This window comes from Thalia democratica, chromosome 3 (assembly GCF_965202585.1).
Source record: "Thalia democratica chromosome 3, ktThaDemo2.hap1.1, whole genome shotgun sequence".
Lineage (NCBI taxonomy): Eukaryota > Metazoa > Chordata > Thaliacea > Salpida > Salpidae > Thalia > Thalia democratica.
Window position 1 is genome coordinate 51971069 of NC_139167.1, and position 18807 is coordinate 51989875.

The window sequence follows — 18807 nt, forward strand, 5'->3', positions numbered from 1 at the left end:
ACTATCACTGTTACCCCTAGCCCTTAGTCAGTATTTCTTTTTTTATTTATTGAATTATACTATAGTTTTTTTTCTGTTTTTTTTTCATTTTTCTGTATTTTTTACTTCCGTGCAAACATGTAATTTGTGCTAATTTAGGTAAGCAATTTTGTTCTCGTGCAGTTTATCCCTTCGTGCAATTTTGTTTTCGTGCAATTTAGACCCATTCCCGATTTTTTGAGTTTGCGTTTTCCGTTGAGTTAGCAGATTTTGTTTTTTTCAAAGTTCGAACTCAGAGGAAGATGATTGTATTTTTATTTGTAAAAAAAATTAAATAACAGTCTGATTAATACTAGCAGACTATAAAAAATCATTTTAACTAAAGTTATTTTGAAAAAAAACTAAATTTATGGTTTTAACATTTATTAAAAAAGTTGAAAATAAAAACAAAACCGGCTTTGAAATGAAGCATTAAAAAAGCATGTTTGATTTTTCCTAATAAAACTATTAGATTAACTTTTAAGAAAAAAGACGCTTTTTTTAAATATAGTTACATTTACATCAAATTAAGAAAATACGTTTTCATTATTTCTACGTTTTTAATACAATTAATAGTTTAAGTACTTTTTATAGTTTTTTTCCTTTACCTACTTTAAACGAAATTTATACTAAATGTAAAATTATGAACTTCAAACTTTGAGTAAGTAATAATAAGTTTATTGAACACGAAAATTATAAAAAAATGCGTAAAAATCAAAGTTGGTTTAAGGACCTAGCCTATAATAAGACATTTCGGTCGTTAATTTATAACCAAAATAAAAAAAAACAAGGATCTAGTGTACGAAAAAACCTTACGGTTATCGAGTCATATACCAACAATATAGTTTAATATCTAGTCCAGGACTGAGTTAAACACTACAAAGAAAGAAAAGTTTATAAAACCATATCAATTTTGAAATAAATTAATTCTGTTTTCTACTTAGCAAGTTTTGTAAACGGTTATACAAGTAATTGAATATATGTCTTTAGAATAGGTTTAATTGATCCCAGAATCTTGGTCTATAAAAATCTTTCGCTTATCGAGTCGTACACCACTTGTTAAACGTGTTGTCCAGGACGAAATACTAAAACATAAAAAACTTTAGATACTTAAACATTAATTTCTACAGAGTAACAAAAGTTTGTAATCATACAACTAATTTTGAAATACGATAAAATATTTCGATAATTCAAATAATTTTTCTAAACAAAAAATTGTGTTCAACTGGTATATATTTTTTTTACTGCTTGTAATGTTATTTTCGTAAACTAGATAATTTTGCAAAACTGCAAATAGAAATAAAATGTATAATATTAAATTTATTTTTTTTGTTAAAGAAAATGACATTACATCTAATAAACTTAATTTCATTATTGAGAAAAAACGTTTAATTTTCTGACTAACTATTAGAATCTAGTTTTACTTTAACTGTTTTGTAATTTATTTTGAATCAAAAAATAATCCTATTGCACAACTCATTAGTATGATTTTTATAAACATTTTTGGTCAGTTTATTATTAAAGAACTTAATTAGAAATAGTAATTATTTTCTTTAAACATATTTAAACACAGCCAAAAATTATACTTTCAAATTAGAACTTGTATGGATAGTGAATCATTTTTAAGTTAAAATATTCAATGTTAGCAGAACTTCGAAATACATTAAAAGTACAGTGTTTGTGTTAATTTAAACATTTAACAAACTAAAAAATTATACAAAGAGTATACTGTTCTTCAAAAAAAAAAAAATTAAAGTATACAAAAACTCAATTTTTATCTAAAGTTAAAGCCTTATCTATGTATTAAAAACCAAAACTTTGTAAATACTTTAAGCATTATTTTATGTCTTTCATCTATAACAATTACAACGTACTCCCTTCGCTATAAACTACACTTGACATATATTTAAAACTTTTGAAAATATTATTTTAAATTTGTAAATAATAAAATTGTAAATAAACAAATATATACATACATATATTAATAACGTACCACTGAGTTCCAAACTTCATAACTTAAAGTTTTATGAATTTAAAGTTTATAAAATTTAATTCTTCAGCTTTATAAACTTATCTTAAACATGATTTTTGTTTTCAATAACCATGGTATTTAACTTTTTAGTGATTATAGACGGTGCGTTGTTTAATTAAAAATTAGTATTTAAATCTAAACTAAGGCTTTTAGTATCATTTCAATACTAGGTTTTATAAACTAAAACTAATATTTCAAATACAAAAAGTCATTAAACAAAACAAATTCTGGTATTGAGTAACTAAGTCATTTATTCAGTCATTAGTACAAAAAAGAATGCAATAGAAACGAAGTTTAATAAAAGTATAAATAGCATATATAAAAGAAATTTAATTGACAATTGTGTGATATATACTAAAAAGATACTTAAAGTCTTTTTAAATTTATAAACTTTACCAATATGTTAGTAACAATATACAAATAAGTTTAGAGAAAAATAAAAAAATAGAAAATTGTGTATAAAGGTGCATATAAGCAAAATAATTTCAATATTTAGTAACAGTGACAATATACACAATGAACTATGATGAATGTAAAGCTATATATGTGTAATGTTAGTTGTAGTATAAACTACGAGCTGATAAAAACAGACTTAATCATAGTATTGGTATGCATAAATAAAGAAAACTTGTTAAGGAATTAGTTTTAAGAAATTCTTGGAATATAATAACATAGTTAAATACTAAAAACAGTTACACTATAAACAACTAAAGCATAATTAAATTACTTGATCAAGATAAATGTTATCTTTAACATTCATAGAAAAAATAAAGTCAAAGTAATTATATTGTAACTAAAATAAGTTCAACTTCTAACCATTTTTTACTAAATTATATAAAAAATATTATAGTTTCCGATGATAAAAAAACGTAAGTAGCCATCGATTAATATAAAAAATGATTTTACACCTTAAATTTACCCAAAGATGCGATGACTGTTTTAAATATTTAGTTTAATTGAGCTGTCAGGTAATTGAATAAAAAAAAATATCGGAACATATTTTATGTGTTTTTGTTTAATTTTTTTATTCTTATTCTAATATTTTTATTTTCTTTTAATTGAGGAATTACTCATGGTATTTCTCTAGAAAACTATAATTCCTCATTTATTCTTCGCAGTCTTTTGCCTTTACATAATTAACTTATAAAAATATCATAATTGTAAATAAGATATCACCTTAAAATATAACCCTAAATCATCATTATTCAATAATTTTTAATAGCTAATTTTACTAATTTTCATACAAAAAACTAAACAACATAGGTTGAGTACAAAAGGGAAGAAGAAGAAATTGAATCTCCGAGCCCAACTGTTTTCAAAGGTTTTCTGCACACAATACTAGATGAATAGTGGTAAGAAATATCGTTTTCCACCCAACTTCGAACAACACCATTTTCGTCTTGATCTTTTCTCGCCACAAACGAGCTCTCATTAGTGAGGTTTCCATCACAAGCCTGCCTTGCTGCTTGCCTTGCTCCTGCGCAGACCGCCTGTTTCAATTAATTTTTTTATGTAAAAAAAATCAGTTTTTTATATTTTTAGTGGAAAAAAAAATTCCAAAACTCAAATTACTTTTTCTAAGGAGTTTAAAAAGTTCTTAGTTGTGAAGGGTGAAGATAAATTTTCTTTTGAAATGTTTATTTTAAAATTTAAAAAAGTTAAGATTGTATGTAAAAGCCAAATGAAAAAGTTAATAACTTTTAAAGATCTTAAATTGTAAGGTGGTCTTAAATTTTTATTGAGAAACAGTTCGTATTGTATACATACACACATATTAGTTCAACTTTATATTGATTATTAACTTAAAAGGAGTAAGTTAGAAATGAAACAGTTTAAAAAAAATTAAATTTTATACATATTTATAGTGAATTCAGGTTTCAGTTGATGTAACAAATTCAAAACAAAGTCTACATTTACATAATGATAACTAAACTTTTATTAAACATAGTTATACAAAAAAAACTAGTTGTTTAAAACTTTTAAACATTCCTTTTTTTTAAAACAAACATACATTTAAATAACTATATTTAAAACAAGTAAACAGATTTGTTAGAAATAACTAAATATTCCAGCTTACTTGTAATTGATTTCCCCACTTTGAACCTTGTTGGGTGGCAATAACATGGAACTTCAATGTGTGGAAATGAACTCTCGTCAGTTTACCATTATTCAAACTCTTGAACAACTCATCGATGATTTTCGTAACAAGTTCAACATCAACAGGCACATCTGGTTGTAACGCGTTGCTGTTGCAGTGTTGCGAGCTCATTCCTCTGCATAGCAACCACAATTCTTGCTCGTTCAAGCCTATTGAGTCAGTGTAGGGTAATATCTGCGAAAGATTGGTTAAAAAAATATTTTTTAAAGATGTTAATATTATAATATAACTTTATTACTACTTTAATTAAGGCAAGCGCTGAAGTATTAATTTAAAAAAATGTTTTAAAATAGTTTTGTTGTTAGTTAGATTTACAAGCTAGTTTATATTTGTAAATGTAGTACTATGCTCTAAGAAAAAAATATATAGACATAAAAATGCTAATTAACTTACTTTAAAGAGCTGAAATTATTTTCTATTTTAAGGCCATAGGGAGATCCCTTGTTATTTACGAATTGATCTTATTTTATACAGTTTAATTTTGGCTATCTTACAAAACTTTTAACCATGTACCGCTTACGCGGTAATTTTCTCTTTTTTACTTTCTTCTTTTTTCTCAAGCGAGTATAAATTAAGAATATCGCGTAATTGGTGAGTTCAGTTCTTTTAGTATCTACTGCATGGCAGCAGTGTGAAGTCAGTGCAGCTTTTCGCTGCACTAAAGTTTTAATGGTTTCAATCTTGTTGTTGTAATGGTTGATTCCGACTTTAGAACACTTTTTGAGTGTGGTTTAAACATTTAGTTTTTAGTTTCTTTTATTCGAGTATTGTCGTCTTTTAAAAGAATTGATAATTTGGTTTATTAGTGTAATGTTGTGCAGTTTTTTATCATCTTTTCGTTTCGCAAATTCATTGTAAATATAATCATGATCACAAATTCGAACTTAGTTTAAATTAGTATAAGTAACTGATTTATTAAACCTTTAGTAAATAGTAAGTAATTCATATCAGTTTATTTAAGTCAACTATAATTTAAGCGTTATCTTGGGGACTTCTTTTATACAAGTTAGAGCGCACGTTGCGTAAGAAATCAGGCCAATAATAGTGTATAAGTAGAAACCCGGGTTAGCGACAACCACTTAACATAATTCAAATTAAATTTTGAGATATGAGCAATCAAAGTTAGTGAGTTCAATAGATTTGTTATGAAAGGCTCAAACTAAAAAGGCAAAATAATGATATTTCTCTAAAAATATATCTTCTTCTTCATTTATTAACTTTTTTTTTCAAATTAAAAAAAAAAAACTATTACTAATACTTAATCTTTTCAATGCAATAATTTTTAAATTTTGAAAAGTATACCTTTTTAATGAAAACTACCTTTATTCTTAAACTTTTAATTTCTTAATTTTTTATATTCCAATATTTAAAGTCTTCTAAACTATAATGGTAATGTTTTCTGAAAATTTGAGGTATCTAACTAAAAAATTGAAGAAAAATATATATTTTAAGCAAATTTTTAAATTCACAGAATATTGAAGAAGAAAGTACACTTATATTGAAATTTTTTTACAAAAAAAGCTATACATAAAAATTGAAAAAAAAAGTTCGACTTAAATTATATATAGTATACAATTTGACCTTTAAATAAGGGCCAATGTAAATTTTTGTAATAAGGAATTGCTTTAATTTAGCTACTGTTTGCTTTTTACTATTTTCAAACAACTTAATTATTTATTTGTTATAAAGGGTACAAAGTTGAAAGCACATTACATTCTTATTCAAAACAACGACAAAAAAAATCAAGCCTTTTTCATCATAAAACTTATTAAAAATATTATCTTTAAACTTCTCAACCTAATGTTCATAAGAAAATGAACAAAATTATTGTTTTAACTTTTTTTTTAATTTGCAGTATATAAAGATTTTTAATTCTTTATATAGTAACTTAAAGTATATATAAACCCTTTTGAAATTTCTAACGGAAAATTTGCAAAATTTATTTGCTATAATAAGTATTTTTTATTATCATGCATTCAATTTTTTTCAGACAATTTTAGGTCCTTAACTTAAAAACTTAACAAAGATAGATTTTAAGTTAGTTTTGAAATTGTAGAGTATATTGACATGATAAAATTTGCCTGCCATAACAGAAACATTTTATATAACTTACTATATCCTGAAGCTTAATTTAAATTTTAGTATTATATAAAAATTTAATTCATAGTACGTATTTGAAGCTTAAAAAAAAGGGGTAAACTTAAACTTTGTACAAAAATCCTTGAAACCATATAGGGCATTAACATAATAGGTGGAAGTTTTTAAACTAAAACATTTTAATATCTCAAATCTATATTGCATTTCAAAAGAATGTTATGAACACTACAAAATAGAGTCAATTAAACTAATAATATTAAGGTGTAGTAAAAAAAATCTTTTAATACAAGCAAACTTTATTAATTCAGAACATAAGTTGTTGAGTAAAAAAGTTGTTTTTACAACAAATTTAAAGATCACTTTTTTAATTTAAGATGGCACAAAATACTTTATAACAATGACTAAATAAGGCAAGTATTTGTTTTTTGGATACAACAGTAACAATAAATCAACTAACTTTTTCCATCACACTCTTTACAAATACTACTGAGGCCATACTTGCGAGCTCTAAATGTACAACTGAACTGGACGGGATACTTTTAAAATTCTCACTTACTTCGTCTAACCTTGAAGTCCAATTTATACTTTCCAACATGTGAATTCCTACAAATTTATTACTTAGATGAAAAGTAAGTATTTTGTTGCATTTTAACAATAAATGTTGGCTTTATTTTTAACTTGTAATATTATTTTATTCATTTTTATTGACATTTTATTCCTATCATATCATAATAGTAAAATCAGAAAGTTATAGGCAAGTTAAATTTTTAAATAATTTTAAAGCGCCCACGGATATATTAACTATGATAGATTATGCTATCCAATATAATTTACAAATTGATTATCAAAAACATTTTCAACAAACAAAGTTCAAACCAGAAATAACAACAAGTTGAGGGTTGTTGGTTTTCACAGTTTCAATGAAATCGTTCATGCAATTCATGTTTGAGTTGCTGACGTCATGTGAAAATATGAACCTGGAAGAAGCCGGAGCTGTATGGCCGTTCCACCTGGTTTACTTAAATTAATGATTTTAAATTTTGAAAGCCACATAACACTCTTTTACATTTACAACTTTTAGCTCTAAATTATATTTTGGATCATATCTTAGTGAAAAAAAAAAAGTTATTTTACTGGAAAAACAAATCAATTTCTCAAACTTTACTTAAGAATGCTAAATATTAGAACTTTTATGAAAACTAATGCCTCTCTCTACCTATACCTTAGATTTTGATAAAGTATAGAATAAAGTTAAGAAAATTTTTAGGCATCTTATATTTTTATAAACCCTCAGATACAACAATTTACTTAATTTTAGTTATACAATTAATAATATTTGTAAAATATTTTAATTCAAGCATCTTTTACTCGATTTACAGAGTTAGTATTGGCTATCTAAAGAAAGATTTTTTTCTGAAAATATTTTGTTCTAAGTTTATAAAAATTCTTTTTTTAAACTCTAAAAAGACTAAAAATTATAAATCTTTATATAATACAAATTTTTCTTAATTTTAAAATTTACCAGAAAAATAATTCGAATTTAAAATTACAAGAAAGCTAAAGCTAAAACTTGTATGCGTTCAATTATCCAACAAAAACAATTTTCAAATATTAATTTATACTACTCCCTCTATGATGAAAAAATTTTTGTTTCAAATATATCATTATTTTGATAAGTTTATTTCAATGGCACTCACATTTCATCCTTGGAAAACTCAAGTACAATATGGTATTCATCTTTCAGAAGAAGGGTTGATTCTGAACTAACTTGCTTTAAATTGGGATCTAACAATGAATTGAGAATGGGACCGACTGGTAAGCCAACTGTAACATCGGCGTCGGGACGAAGCTCCAGTATCTTTTGTGCTATTAAAGCTGCATTTCCACCTATGTATTTCTGTGTAAAATTTAAACAAATTTTTTAATCTCATTTTTAGTTTGACAAATAAAAATTTATTTATTGTAAAAACAATCACTTTTAAGAGATGTCTTTTACTTAGCCTGGCAAAAATTTTATTTTAAGAAAATTTAATTTTTAAGAGTGTTATTAATAAATAATTTTTAAAGTAAGTTTACAAGTTACTACAAAAGTTAATATTGTTGTACTTTTTACTTCAAAGAGTACACTGATTCTAAAAATACTATAAAGACTTATGTCAAAAACAGATGCAAAACAAACTATAAACAATTAAAACTGTAAATTAAAAAAAAAAAAAAAACAATTTACATTAAAGGTTGTTTAAATACGATTTGTAGCTAAGACTAACCAAGGTAAAACATTTGAAAGCTAACAAAATAAATTAAACAATTAATCTAAATAAATTTGAAACATTTAAAACATTTTAAAACTGTTTTTAAAAAAGAAAGCTAATTAAAAAAATGGTTTAAGAAAAATTATAAAAAAAAAAAAAACTTTTACTGAAGTAGTTTCCATACACTTTTCCACAATATGTTGAAACATTTCATCATTGTTAAAATACCTCTCCCCTCCTGCTCCATTAGAAAAGAATAAAGTGAATATTTCGTTCAAATCATCAAAGTTGGCTAACTCTTGATGATCTTTCTTCAGAACTTCTGTTGAGTTCGGGTTGTTTACAAGGCTTTTTAAAAGTTCTGTTCCTTGTAAAATTAAGTCAACATCTCCATTTACTCTGAAAAAAAAAAGTAATTGTTTAGCTCAAATGTATAAACTGATTACTGAAAAAATGTTGCTTTTAAAGAATGATGTGGCCATTCTGTACTTAGTTATAGAAAGTGACAATAATGATATTATATATGATTATTCTTAGTATCAACAATAATAAAAAAATTAAAATTAATTAAAATAATAATACTTAAAATATCATTAAAAATTATATCCGGATGTTTTTATATAAAAAAGCAACATTTTGTAAAATACTTATAAATACTAAGTTAGTATCAGTTTTCTAATACTATTTTATACTTTTTTATACCATTTTTATTACATTTATAAAATATCAACAATTAAAATAAATGAATTCAGAATTTTCTAAACAAAACTAATTTTATATAAAAGGTTAATTATTATATCTAAATTAAATTTAAAATTTGAGTTAAGATAAGCTAAACTCTTCTTCATAGAACTATTTAAACAACATTGTAATGAATAAAAAGTTCTGTAAATCATTCTTTTAAGCAAAAATGGTTTAATTACTAAAAACCAGCTTTAGTTTTTATGTGAATAATAAAATTAAAGAATTTATTCTATTTAAAGTACCAATATTAACAAAACTCAAGTTGTTTTAAGCTTAACTTAGAGTTATATTCGTTAGAGTTTTTAAAGATTAAATAAACTATAAGATAAAATAAGTATATTGTTTTAAGAATAGATAAACCTTAGCTTTATTTTGAAACATAGAAATTTATTTATTAAGTAACTAAGACTATAGGGATCTACCTTTTTTTTACAATCAATAACATTAACTTTTATTTGAAAGCTAATGAGTATATACTATATTATATTTTTTATAGAACAAAAAAGTCAATTAATTTTTGAAATACAACTAATTTTTTTAATATGATACAACCATATAGAATTTAAAAATTTTAAAGCAAAAATTTAATAAAAACCTATTTCCTCCTTCATTTTTAAAGCAATTAAAAATTTTAATTCAATTAAGTTTATATTTGAAGGAAATTTTCCTTTTGATTTAACAAACAAGTCGTGAGAAACAGATTAAAAAAAATCAAAAAAAATATTCAATAAAAAAAAATTGTAAATATTTTCTTTATTACAAGTTATGTAAGTTAATGTTTATTAATTGTGTTTTCAGCTACTAAGGACTTATAAAAGCTGTAAAAATCAATTGTTTTCAAATTTTTTGCTAAAAGTACCAAATTTAAGGTTTTTAAGGTTTCCAGATAAAATTTGCCATCCAGTAAGTACTGATGTTTTTCAATAAACAGAATAGAAAATGCCTAAGCAGCTCTTTATATCTATTTTGCTAATGAAAATTATTATTTATAATATAAAAACAAATTTTATTTCTGAATTTAGACTAGAAAAAAAATTTAAACTTAAATGTTTTACTATATAACTTACCCAACTGCTATTCTGCTAAAGTGATAATTGTTAGGCTTTTCAGAGATTAGTGAATTCCATTTTTGTATTAACTTTTCCGTAGAAATATTACTAAATATTGCTTTATTAACATATAACACCTGGTATCCTAATGAAACAAGTAATACTATGCATGGCACCAAGTATTTTAACTTTGAAATATATTTAGAATTATCCATGAGCAAATATATTTCCAACTGGTTATAGTTTTCCTAGTTGTTGATGTTACTGTTTCTCACTCGGGGTTTTTTGTTTGAAATTTATAAAAAGCTTTAATGGCCTTTAACGCAAAATTAAAACTTTCTCAACTAACTGTTGAAAAAAAATACCTAATTTTTTTCTATAAAACAAATACAAATAAACTTCAACGTATTTTTGTAGATTTTATGTATTTATATATGTATATATATTTTATGTAGATTACAATTAGTACAGAAAAAATTACCTAATTCACTTTTAAATAATTAAAAATACTAAATCAAGCAAAAACATTTTTTTAATTTTTAACTTATTAAAGTTGATTTATTAAACAATTACTGATTAATTTTGATATATATTGTGGTTATCAAAATACCTCACTCAAAATTGATACAAGTAGGAAAAGTATAAACTTTAAACTTATTGCGTCCTGACTAACGAGCGTCATTCCATTTACGGTACAACTTTTACGGTTTTTACTAAAGTTCTTTAGCTTTGACACTAATCTACATCCTTATCGTTACTTCTACAATAATGTTTTATACCTCATCTTTTAGCTTAGAGTATCTAGTTTGTGAACTATAATTTTATTTTTATATTGGGTTGGTATAAATGGTGCTGTAGCCCATAGAAAAAGTGGTACATTTTGGCTTTTTTTCAGTTTTTTTGGAAAATCTAACGATAAACAAATAGTTTTGACTTGAAATTTTTTTTATACATATAAAATAATATTCTGCTCATTCGCTATGTACGATTTTTTATAAAACAAATTATTTTTAAAGAAATTGGTGATTTATGGTTTTCAGTATATTATGGTTTATCTCAATAAATATTGAACTAAAAGAAAAATGAATAAAAGATTCACATAGTAATAATTATTCTGCATTGTTAGCATGCACAGTTTTTTTTTTAACGAAGTACTTTTTGAAATATTAAGCATTGAAATTTTCCTTTTTTTTTAATTGTAAGCTACTTAGTCTTTGAAGTAGCCGCGAAGTTATTCGAGCAGAACGTTTTCTGAATCTTTTTAAATCTTAGCCAAAAAAAGGCTTAGAAAATTAAGATTTTGATTTATAATTAATATAATTAAAAAATTGCAGTCCATATGTTTCTACAGAAAACTTTTTACTCAAAATACTATACCTTTAAAATTAATACAACATTACAATAACCCAACAAAAATATATTAACTTATAAATATCAAAGTGGACCCACCCTGTGTCTCATCTTTTGTAAAAAAAGTAACCTTTACCCTTGTTAATCCATGAACTAGTGTTTTATTTTAAGTTGTCAACAGAGCTAACATAGTTGTTCTTGATGATTTTCCTAACTATTTCAGTTTCCATCGTACTGTGGTTGTAACTAATTGATTGATTGTAAAAAGTTATTTAGCTAATTCAAAAAAATTATTTTCAACAGTCATACAGTTACAAACACACAATCAACTATATTTTATAACCAATAGTAGAAAAACATTGTTTTTTTTTTATAAAAAGTATTTTTTTACACAAAAAATTTTTTCCAATATCAAATAAAATCGAAAATGTTCCTATGAATTCTGTTGAGTAATATGAGCAGCCATGTGCATGTAACTGTATTTCTACAGGCTACAGGATCTTTCAATCAAACTTGAAATAAAAATGAATAAATTATTTTTAAAATAAATACATTAAACTAAAATATGCTGTACAAACTTATATGTTAAAAAAACTATGTTGTCAACTAATCATGTTTAGGTCACATGTAAGCAGTTTGAAAAATAATAATCAAAACATAAAGTTTCTACATCTGGAAATCAAAAACAAAAAAATATTTTTATCTACAACAAACAAAAGTTGTGATATAATGAGAATCACGATAAATAAAAAGAGCACAAATAATTGTTTTATTGAATGGTAAAATTTTGGTACTTTGATGAATGAAAAAAATTAATAATAATTTTTTTTTAATCAGACTTGCTTTTTTTACAATCATACTGACTTACTTTTGGTTATAAAATACTGTTGATTGTGTGTTTGTAACTGTATGACTGTTGAAAAAAGTTATTTTGAATTAGCAAACAACTTTTCACAACAAATCAAATAGTTACAACCACAGTACAATGGAAACTAAAATAGTTAGGAAAATCATCAAGAATAGGAGCCCACATAACTCCTAACACGGATACACACTTCTGAAAGTGCGTACCTTAAGTAGGTGCGTACTTGCACGGATACATACCTCTTAAAATGGGTACTTTATGTTGGTTCGTACCTTACACTGATACATACTTCTTAAAGTGCGTAATTTATGTGGGTGTGTACCTTACACGGACACAAACTTCTTAAGGGGCGTACCTTATGTGGGTGCTTACCTTACACAGACACATACTTACTGAGCACAAATTTAAATTTTGGTTTAGATCCCATACATACTTAACCACTTCCTACATGGGCTTAAATTAAAAGTTATAAAATGCTTTTATTTTAAAAGAGCCAGGTTTTTAGTTTTGCAAAATTTACTCATTAAAATGAAAAATCTTACTACTTGGTTAGGCTTTAGAAATAAGTTGCATTTTATACATTAAAAAAGAGTTTTAAATAAATTTTAAAAGAAGAAAAACATCAGAAAATAATGCTAGCTGTCTCAACAATTGATGTTGTTTTACAAATTCTAAGCTTCATCATTTGTTCCTTCTTTACCGTCTTTAAATTTAACTAACCAACAAAAATTAATATAAAACCTCTTGGTGGACGCATATCAGACACTTACTTAATTAAAGTTGAAAAATCTAGGATGTAGGGACCGCATAACCTTGAAAAAGTAATAGCCTAACTAAACAAAAACACTAAGAAAATCTCAGCAACTATTTCTTTTCTTAAGTCTGGAATGTTAGATGGAGAAATGGAAAAACTTTCACCTCTGGAGATAAATGATTGACAGTGCCATTGAGATAATAATCAGTCTAGAGGAAAACATGGCTGTAATAAACTGTTTAGATATTTTACATTGTGTCATAGCATGGTAATCACTAGAGAAAATTTGGCTTTATTTAAAGTGTAATAAAATGCTGTACCTGGTCTTATATTGGTAGTTCTGTAAACTAGTAATTTGACTACATCCTTATGGTCTTATAACTTGTTCTTATATGAAAGAAAGTAATTTAGTTTCGACACAATATTGTTTTTTTTTTAATTTTTTTTCAGTATTTAAATTCAAAAGGTTTATTTCTGAGCTGCATAGTCTTTCTGATTCTTTTTTTTTAATTCACATTCAGATTTGTCAAAAGCTTCTTAATAATTTTTTAAGTAGACGGATCAAATTAAGGTTTGTTTTTTATACTTTGGTATTTAGAGAACTTCTTTATCCATAAATTATGAAAAGTTGGTAATTTTATGTTATTATCAGTAGAAAATATCCTGTTTTAATGAAAACATGAATACACCTACTTTATTCTATGCTTCTATTCTCTCATTACAGTAATTATTTTTTTACAGAACCCAGTTGAAGTGTGTTGATTCGTTGACACACAGAAACATATGTTGGTAGAATAAAGGAAGCTTACTGTATAATTTGTTTTTATTAATTTTATGTTAATAAATTTTAGACTGTACATCATTACGATGTTTAGCTTTTTATATCTAATAACCTTAAAAAGAAATGCAAAACATAAGTCCTAAAACTTTCAAAACAATCAAATAAAAGTTTTACTAGTATAGCTTTAAGTTATGCTGTTTCTTAAAAGTTTAAAAATATAAAAAACTAAATAGATAAAAAATTTGTGAGATAAGTTTATTTACCTTTGCAGTAGTCTATATATAAAAATTTTACCACCTGCATACGTTTTAAAAAATTGCGACACACGTAGATGTAGATATAAGAGGAACTTCGCATCGTTTTGTTTGACGATGTTAAAACCTATTTGTATTATAAAAATCAATTAAGTAAATTTTTAATAATTTATTAATTTATCGGAGCTTTAAAACAAAGTCAATTTATTTATCAATATTAACAATATTTTTAATTTACTAACTAAAACTAATTTAAGCTAATTATAATGTTATAAAAAGCCTGGAGCTTATTTTCGTTGCTAGTTTTATACGAAAAGATTTTTGTTGAAAATATAAAACTAAAATTGTTAAAATACCTTCGTTAAAATGTTTTGGTAAAATGAGTTAATAGACGTCGTGCTAAAGTGTTTTATTTCTGCTATTGTGTCACTTCGTGCTAAAGTGTCACTCCGTGCTAATGTGTCACTCCGTGCTAAAAAATCTCTTTTTGCTAAAGTGTCGCTTTGTGTTTAAGTGACACTTTGTGCTAATGTGTCAATTCGTGCTAAAATGTCACACAAAAAGTCAGTCTGTGCTCATGTGTCACTCCGTTCTAAAGTGTAACTTTGTGCTGAAATGACAATCCATGCTAAAATGCTACCTGTGCAAAAGTGAAACCGTGCTTATGTGTCACTCCGTGCTAAAGAGTCTATTTTTACTAAGGTTCCCTTTGTTTTAAAGTGTCACTTAGTAGTAATATGTCTCTTCGTGCTAAAGTCTCACAGAAAGTGTCACTCTGTGTTAGTGTGTCACTCCGTGCCTAAGTGTCACTCTATGCAAAGTGTCACTTTGTGTTAAAATGACACTCCGTGCTAAAATGCTACCTGTGCAAAAGTGACACCGTGCTTATGCGTCACTCAGTGCTAAACAGTCTATTTTTGCTAAGGTTCCCTTTGTGTTAAAGTGTCACTTAGTAGTAATGTGTCTCTTCGTGCTAAAGTCTCACAGAAAGTGTCACTCTGTGCTAGTGTGGCACTCCGTGCCTAAGTGTCACTCTATGCTAAAGTGTCACTTTGAGCTAAAATGACACTCCGTGCTAAAATGCTACCTGTGCAAAAGTGACACTGTGCTTATGCGTCACTCCGTGCTAAACAGTCTCTTTTTGCTAAGGTTCCCTTTGTGTTAAAGTGTCACTTAGTAGTAATGTGTCTCTTCGTGCTAAAGTCTCACAGAAAGTGTCACTCTGTGCTAGTGTGTCACTCTATGCTAAAGTCTCACTTTGTGCTAAAATGACACTTCGTGCTAAAATGTCACTCTTTGCTAAAGTTTCACTTAGTGCTTCTAATTCATTCCGTACTAAAGTTACGCCCGTGCTTTTCTGACCCGTTCCCACATCACCATACATACTGACATAATATAAAATAAAATATTTAAGAAACGATTTGCTGTTATGTTGATAAAAAATTGCATCAAAATATATATTAAATTAGTTTAATAATCTGTAGCGTCACCTAGGAAAATTAGTTTCAAACAAATCATTTGCGTTTGTTTTGTACTTCAAAGACTAAATAGCTTACAGTCATTAAAAAAAAGGAAAACTTCAATGCTTAATATTTCAAAAAGTACTTCGTTAAAATAAAAACTGTGCATGCTAACAATGCAGAATAATTAGTACTATGTGAATCTTTTATTCATTTTTCTTTTAGTTCAATATTTATTGAGATAAACCATAATATACTGAAAACCATAAATCACCAATTTCTTTAAAAATAATTTGTTTTATAAAAAATCGTACATAGCGAATGAGCAGAATATTATTTTATATGTATAAAAAAAATTTCAAGTCAAAACTATTTGTTTATCGTTAGATTTTCCAAAAAAACTGAAAAAAAGCCATAATGTACCACTTTTTCTATGGGCTACAGCACCATTTATACCAACCCAATATAAAAATAAAATTATAGTTCACAAACTAGATACTCTAAGCTAAAAGATGAGGTATAAAACATTATTGTAGAAGTAACGATAAGGATGTAGATTAGTGTCAAAGCTAAAGAACTTTAGTAAAAACCGTAAAAGTTGTACCGTAAATGGAATGACGCTCGTTCCTGACTATAGTAAAAGGGTTTTGAAAACAAAAACTTAAACCAGAGGTCAGCAAACTGCGGCCAGCATGCATGTTTTTATTTTAAGTAAAATACAGTTTGCGAAACAAACTTAGCAGGCAAAACCATAATGTGTTGAAAGTCATATTCCTTAAAAACTGATATTTCAGGGTTCTAATCTAATGAAAAGGTAGCTTAAGAAACATGCAAATATTTGCACAAAAGTAGCAAATCATTTGCATATTCGCTTATTCATCAAAAAATTTTAAAGAATTTTTGTTAAATTTTCTAAATTATAACCCTTGCTCCTAATCCACTTTCCCAAACATGAAAAACTATAAAAATAAAGTTTTTGTGATTGAAGTTAAAAATTACATGAACAAAGAACTTTACTTTAGTTTTATACTTGAAACAATTTCTCTCATTAGCAAATTTGCAAAAATTTTGATAGGCTATTTCTATATTTATTTGTGTTTAAATTCAAATTATTATATATTTGTTTGATTTATCATACGTATATTTGGATGAGGTGATTAGGGATATTTTTTTTTATTGAAAGACAGATTATTTGGTCCTAGGACCTGGTGCACGAAGAACCTTTCGGTTATCGAGTCGCACACCACGGATACCTTTTAAAGTATAATAATATAATTTTTAAAAAGTTGGGTAAAAATGGTTACGGATATGGGTTAGATGTTATTAATATACTACAGTGCTTATTCACTTATCCAGACATGTTGGGCAAAATTTTTCTGTAAACATGTCCGGATAAGCATTTTTTTCGGATATATACAAAAAGTATTTTTTCAAAAAACAATAAAACTGCTGTATATTATACAATGCATAGTAAATAATAAAAACTCAGCTCCACTTTTGTGTTTTAAACTTTTAAAACTTTTCAAAATTTCGAACAAAGTCAACCAGCCTTTGTTAAATTGCTACATTATAAAAAATTAAAGCTCATTATTTTTTACCATTTTACAAACTTCTTATTTATTTTCAATAGTTGGTGCAACTCGTTTTGTTTATTTTTGATGTCTTATCCCTTTCTAATATTTGGTATGTTGAGTGTGTAAAACTTATTTAAACTTTTAAATAAATAAAATTGTCATGCACCTCATCTTAAACAAAAAGTTTTTGAACTAAAAACTTTGATAATATAGTTTGAATTAAAAATCAAACATGAAAGAACTGTTATGTTAAACAATCACTTTCTAAAAAACTTGGAATTTAATTAACTATCAAAAACACTTTCAGTCATATTTTGTTTAACAATATTTGAAAAAAAAAGAAGACTTAATTTATATACAAAAATTAATGATAACCAAACTATTTTTGAACAAAGTTTGAGTGGTGTGTAAGCTTTAGTAGTATCATTACGTCATAGTAATGAAATAAATTGCATAATTTATAAAATCACTTTTTTCTGCATTTTTAAATGAAATTTTCTTTTAACATGAAATCTTTAATATTTGTACCATACAAAAATGTTTGTGTTTAATACTGAAAATATTTTGAATTTTCTTCTTGACTGAAACTGTTCCGATAAGTGAGCGTCCGGATAAGTGAATAAGCACTGTAATGTATAATTATTGTACATTAATTATTGATTAATACATTATGTTACGAATAAAAAAATATAAAATAAAAACAACTGCAGCCAACCCAATAAAATTCATTAAAATATAACATTTATTTTCGTACTTCCCGCCACGAAATCATACAATTATTAAGTTTTGATACAATTGGATTAATTAAATATCGTATGCTTCTCTGGTGATTTTAAGTTTAATATATTTTTTCTTTATAGTATAATGAAATTGAGATAAGAATATTATACAAAAGTCATTGAGTAGTAATTTGATATTACTTTACCCCTGCTCAAAATTAAATTTATCCAAAGTTTAAAGTCAAAGCCTCTAATGCTAATCCATCTTAACCGAATATACAACCAAAAAGTTTTACTTACTAAAACGTGAAACTAATAGAAATAAAATGTTAGCAAATAAAAAGCACCTTGGTTTCGCAGCAAACAGTTTCAATTTATTTACTATAAAGGAGAGTCAGTGAAGCATGAATGTTTGTAAACAATTCAAGTTTCAAACAAACAAAAAATATTAATATTGTCATACAATTATAGACTTAAATAAACAGGATTTTATATTTCAAATCTTTACTTAATATTTGTGAAATTGATGCTTACAAATATTAGTATTTTATGCATCTATTATTTTAATTACAGAAAAAAATTCTTCAGTGGTTGGTAGTTAATTATTTAATTTATTTTTTGCACTGTACAACTACTAGAAAATAATAGATGCTTAAACCTATTTACTACTAAAGTTATATAGATCTTATCTTAAAAATTT

The 18807-nt window shown here is 25.5% G+C and overlaps 1 protein-coding gene across 1 annotated transcript; it reads right to left on the minus strand.

The window, feature by feature from the left end:
• Positions 1-2512: 2512 nt before the first annotated feature.
• LOC145832384 (ADP-dependent glucokinase-like) lies at positions 2513-10565 on the minus strand. Its single transcript, XM_082939704.1, has 7 exons — positions 10369-10565; positions 8719-8956; positions 8003-8202; positions 7182-7315; positions 6763-6908; positions 4128-4382; positions 2513-3540 (listed from the first exon to the last, which is right to left on the minus strand). The coding sequence occupies exons 1-7, from the start codon at positions 10563-10565 to the stop codon at positions 3301-3303; spliced, it is 1410 nt and encodes a 469-aa protein (XP_082795830.1). The 3' UTR covers positions 2513-3300.
• Positions 10566-18807: the final 8242 nt, after the last annotated feature.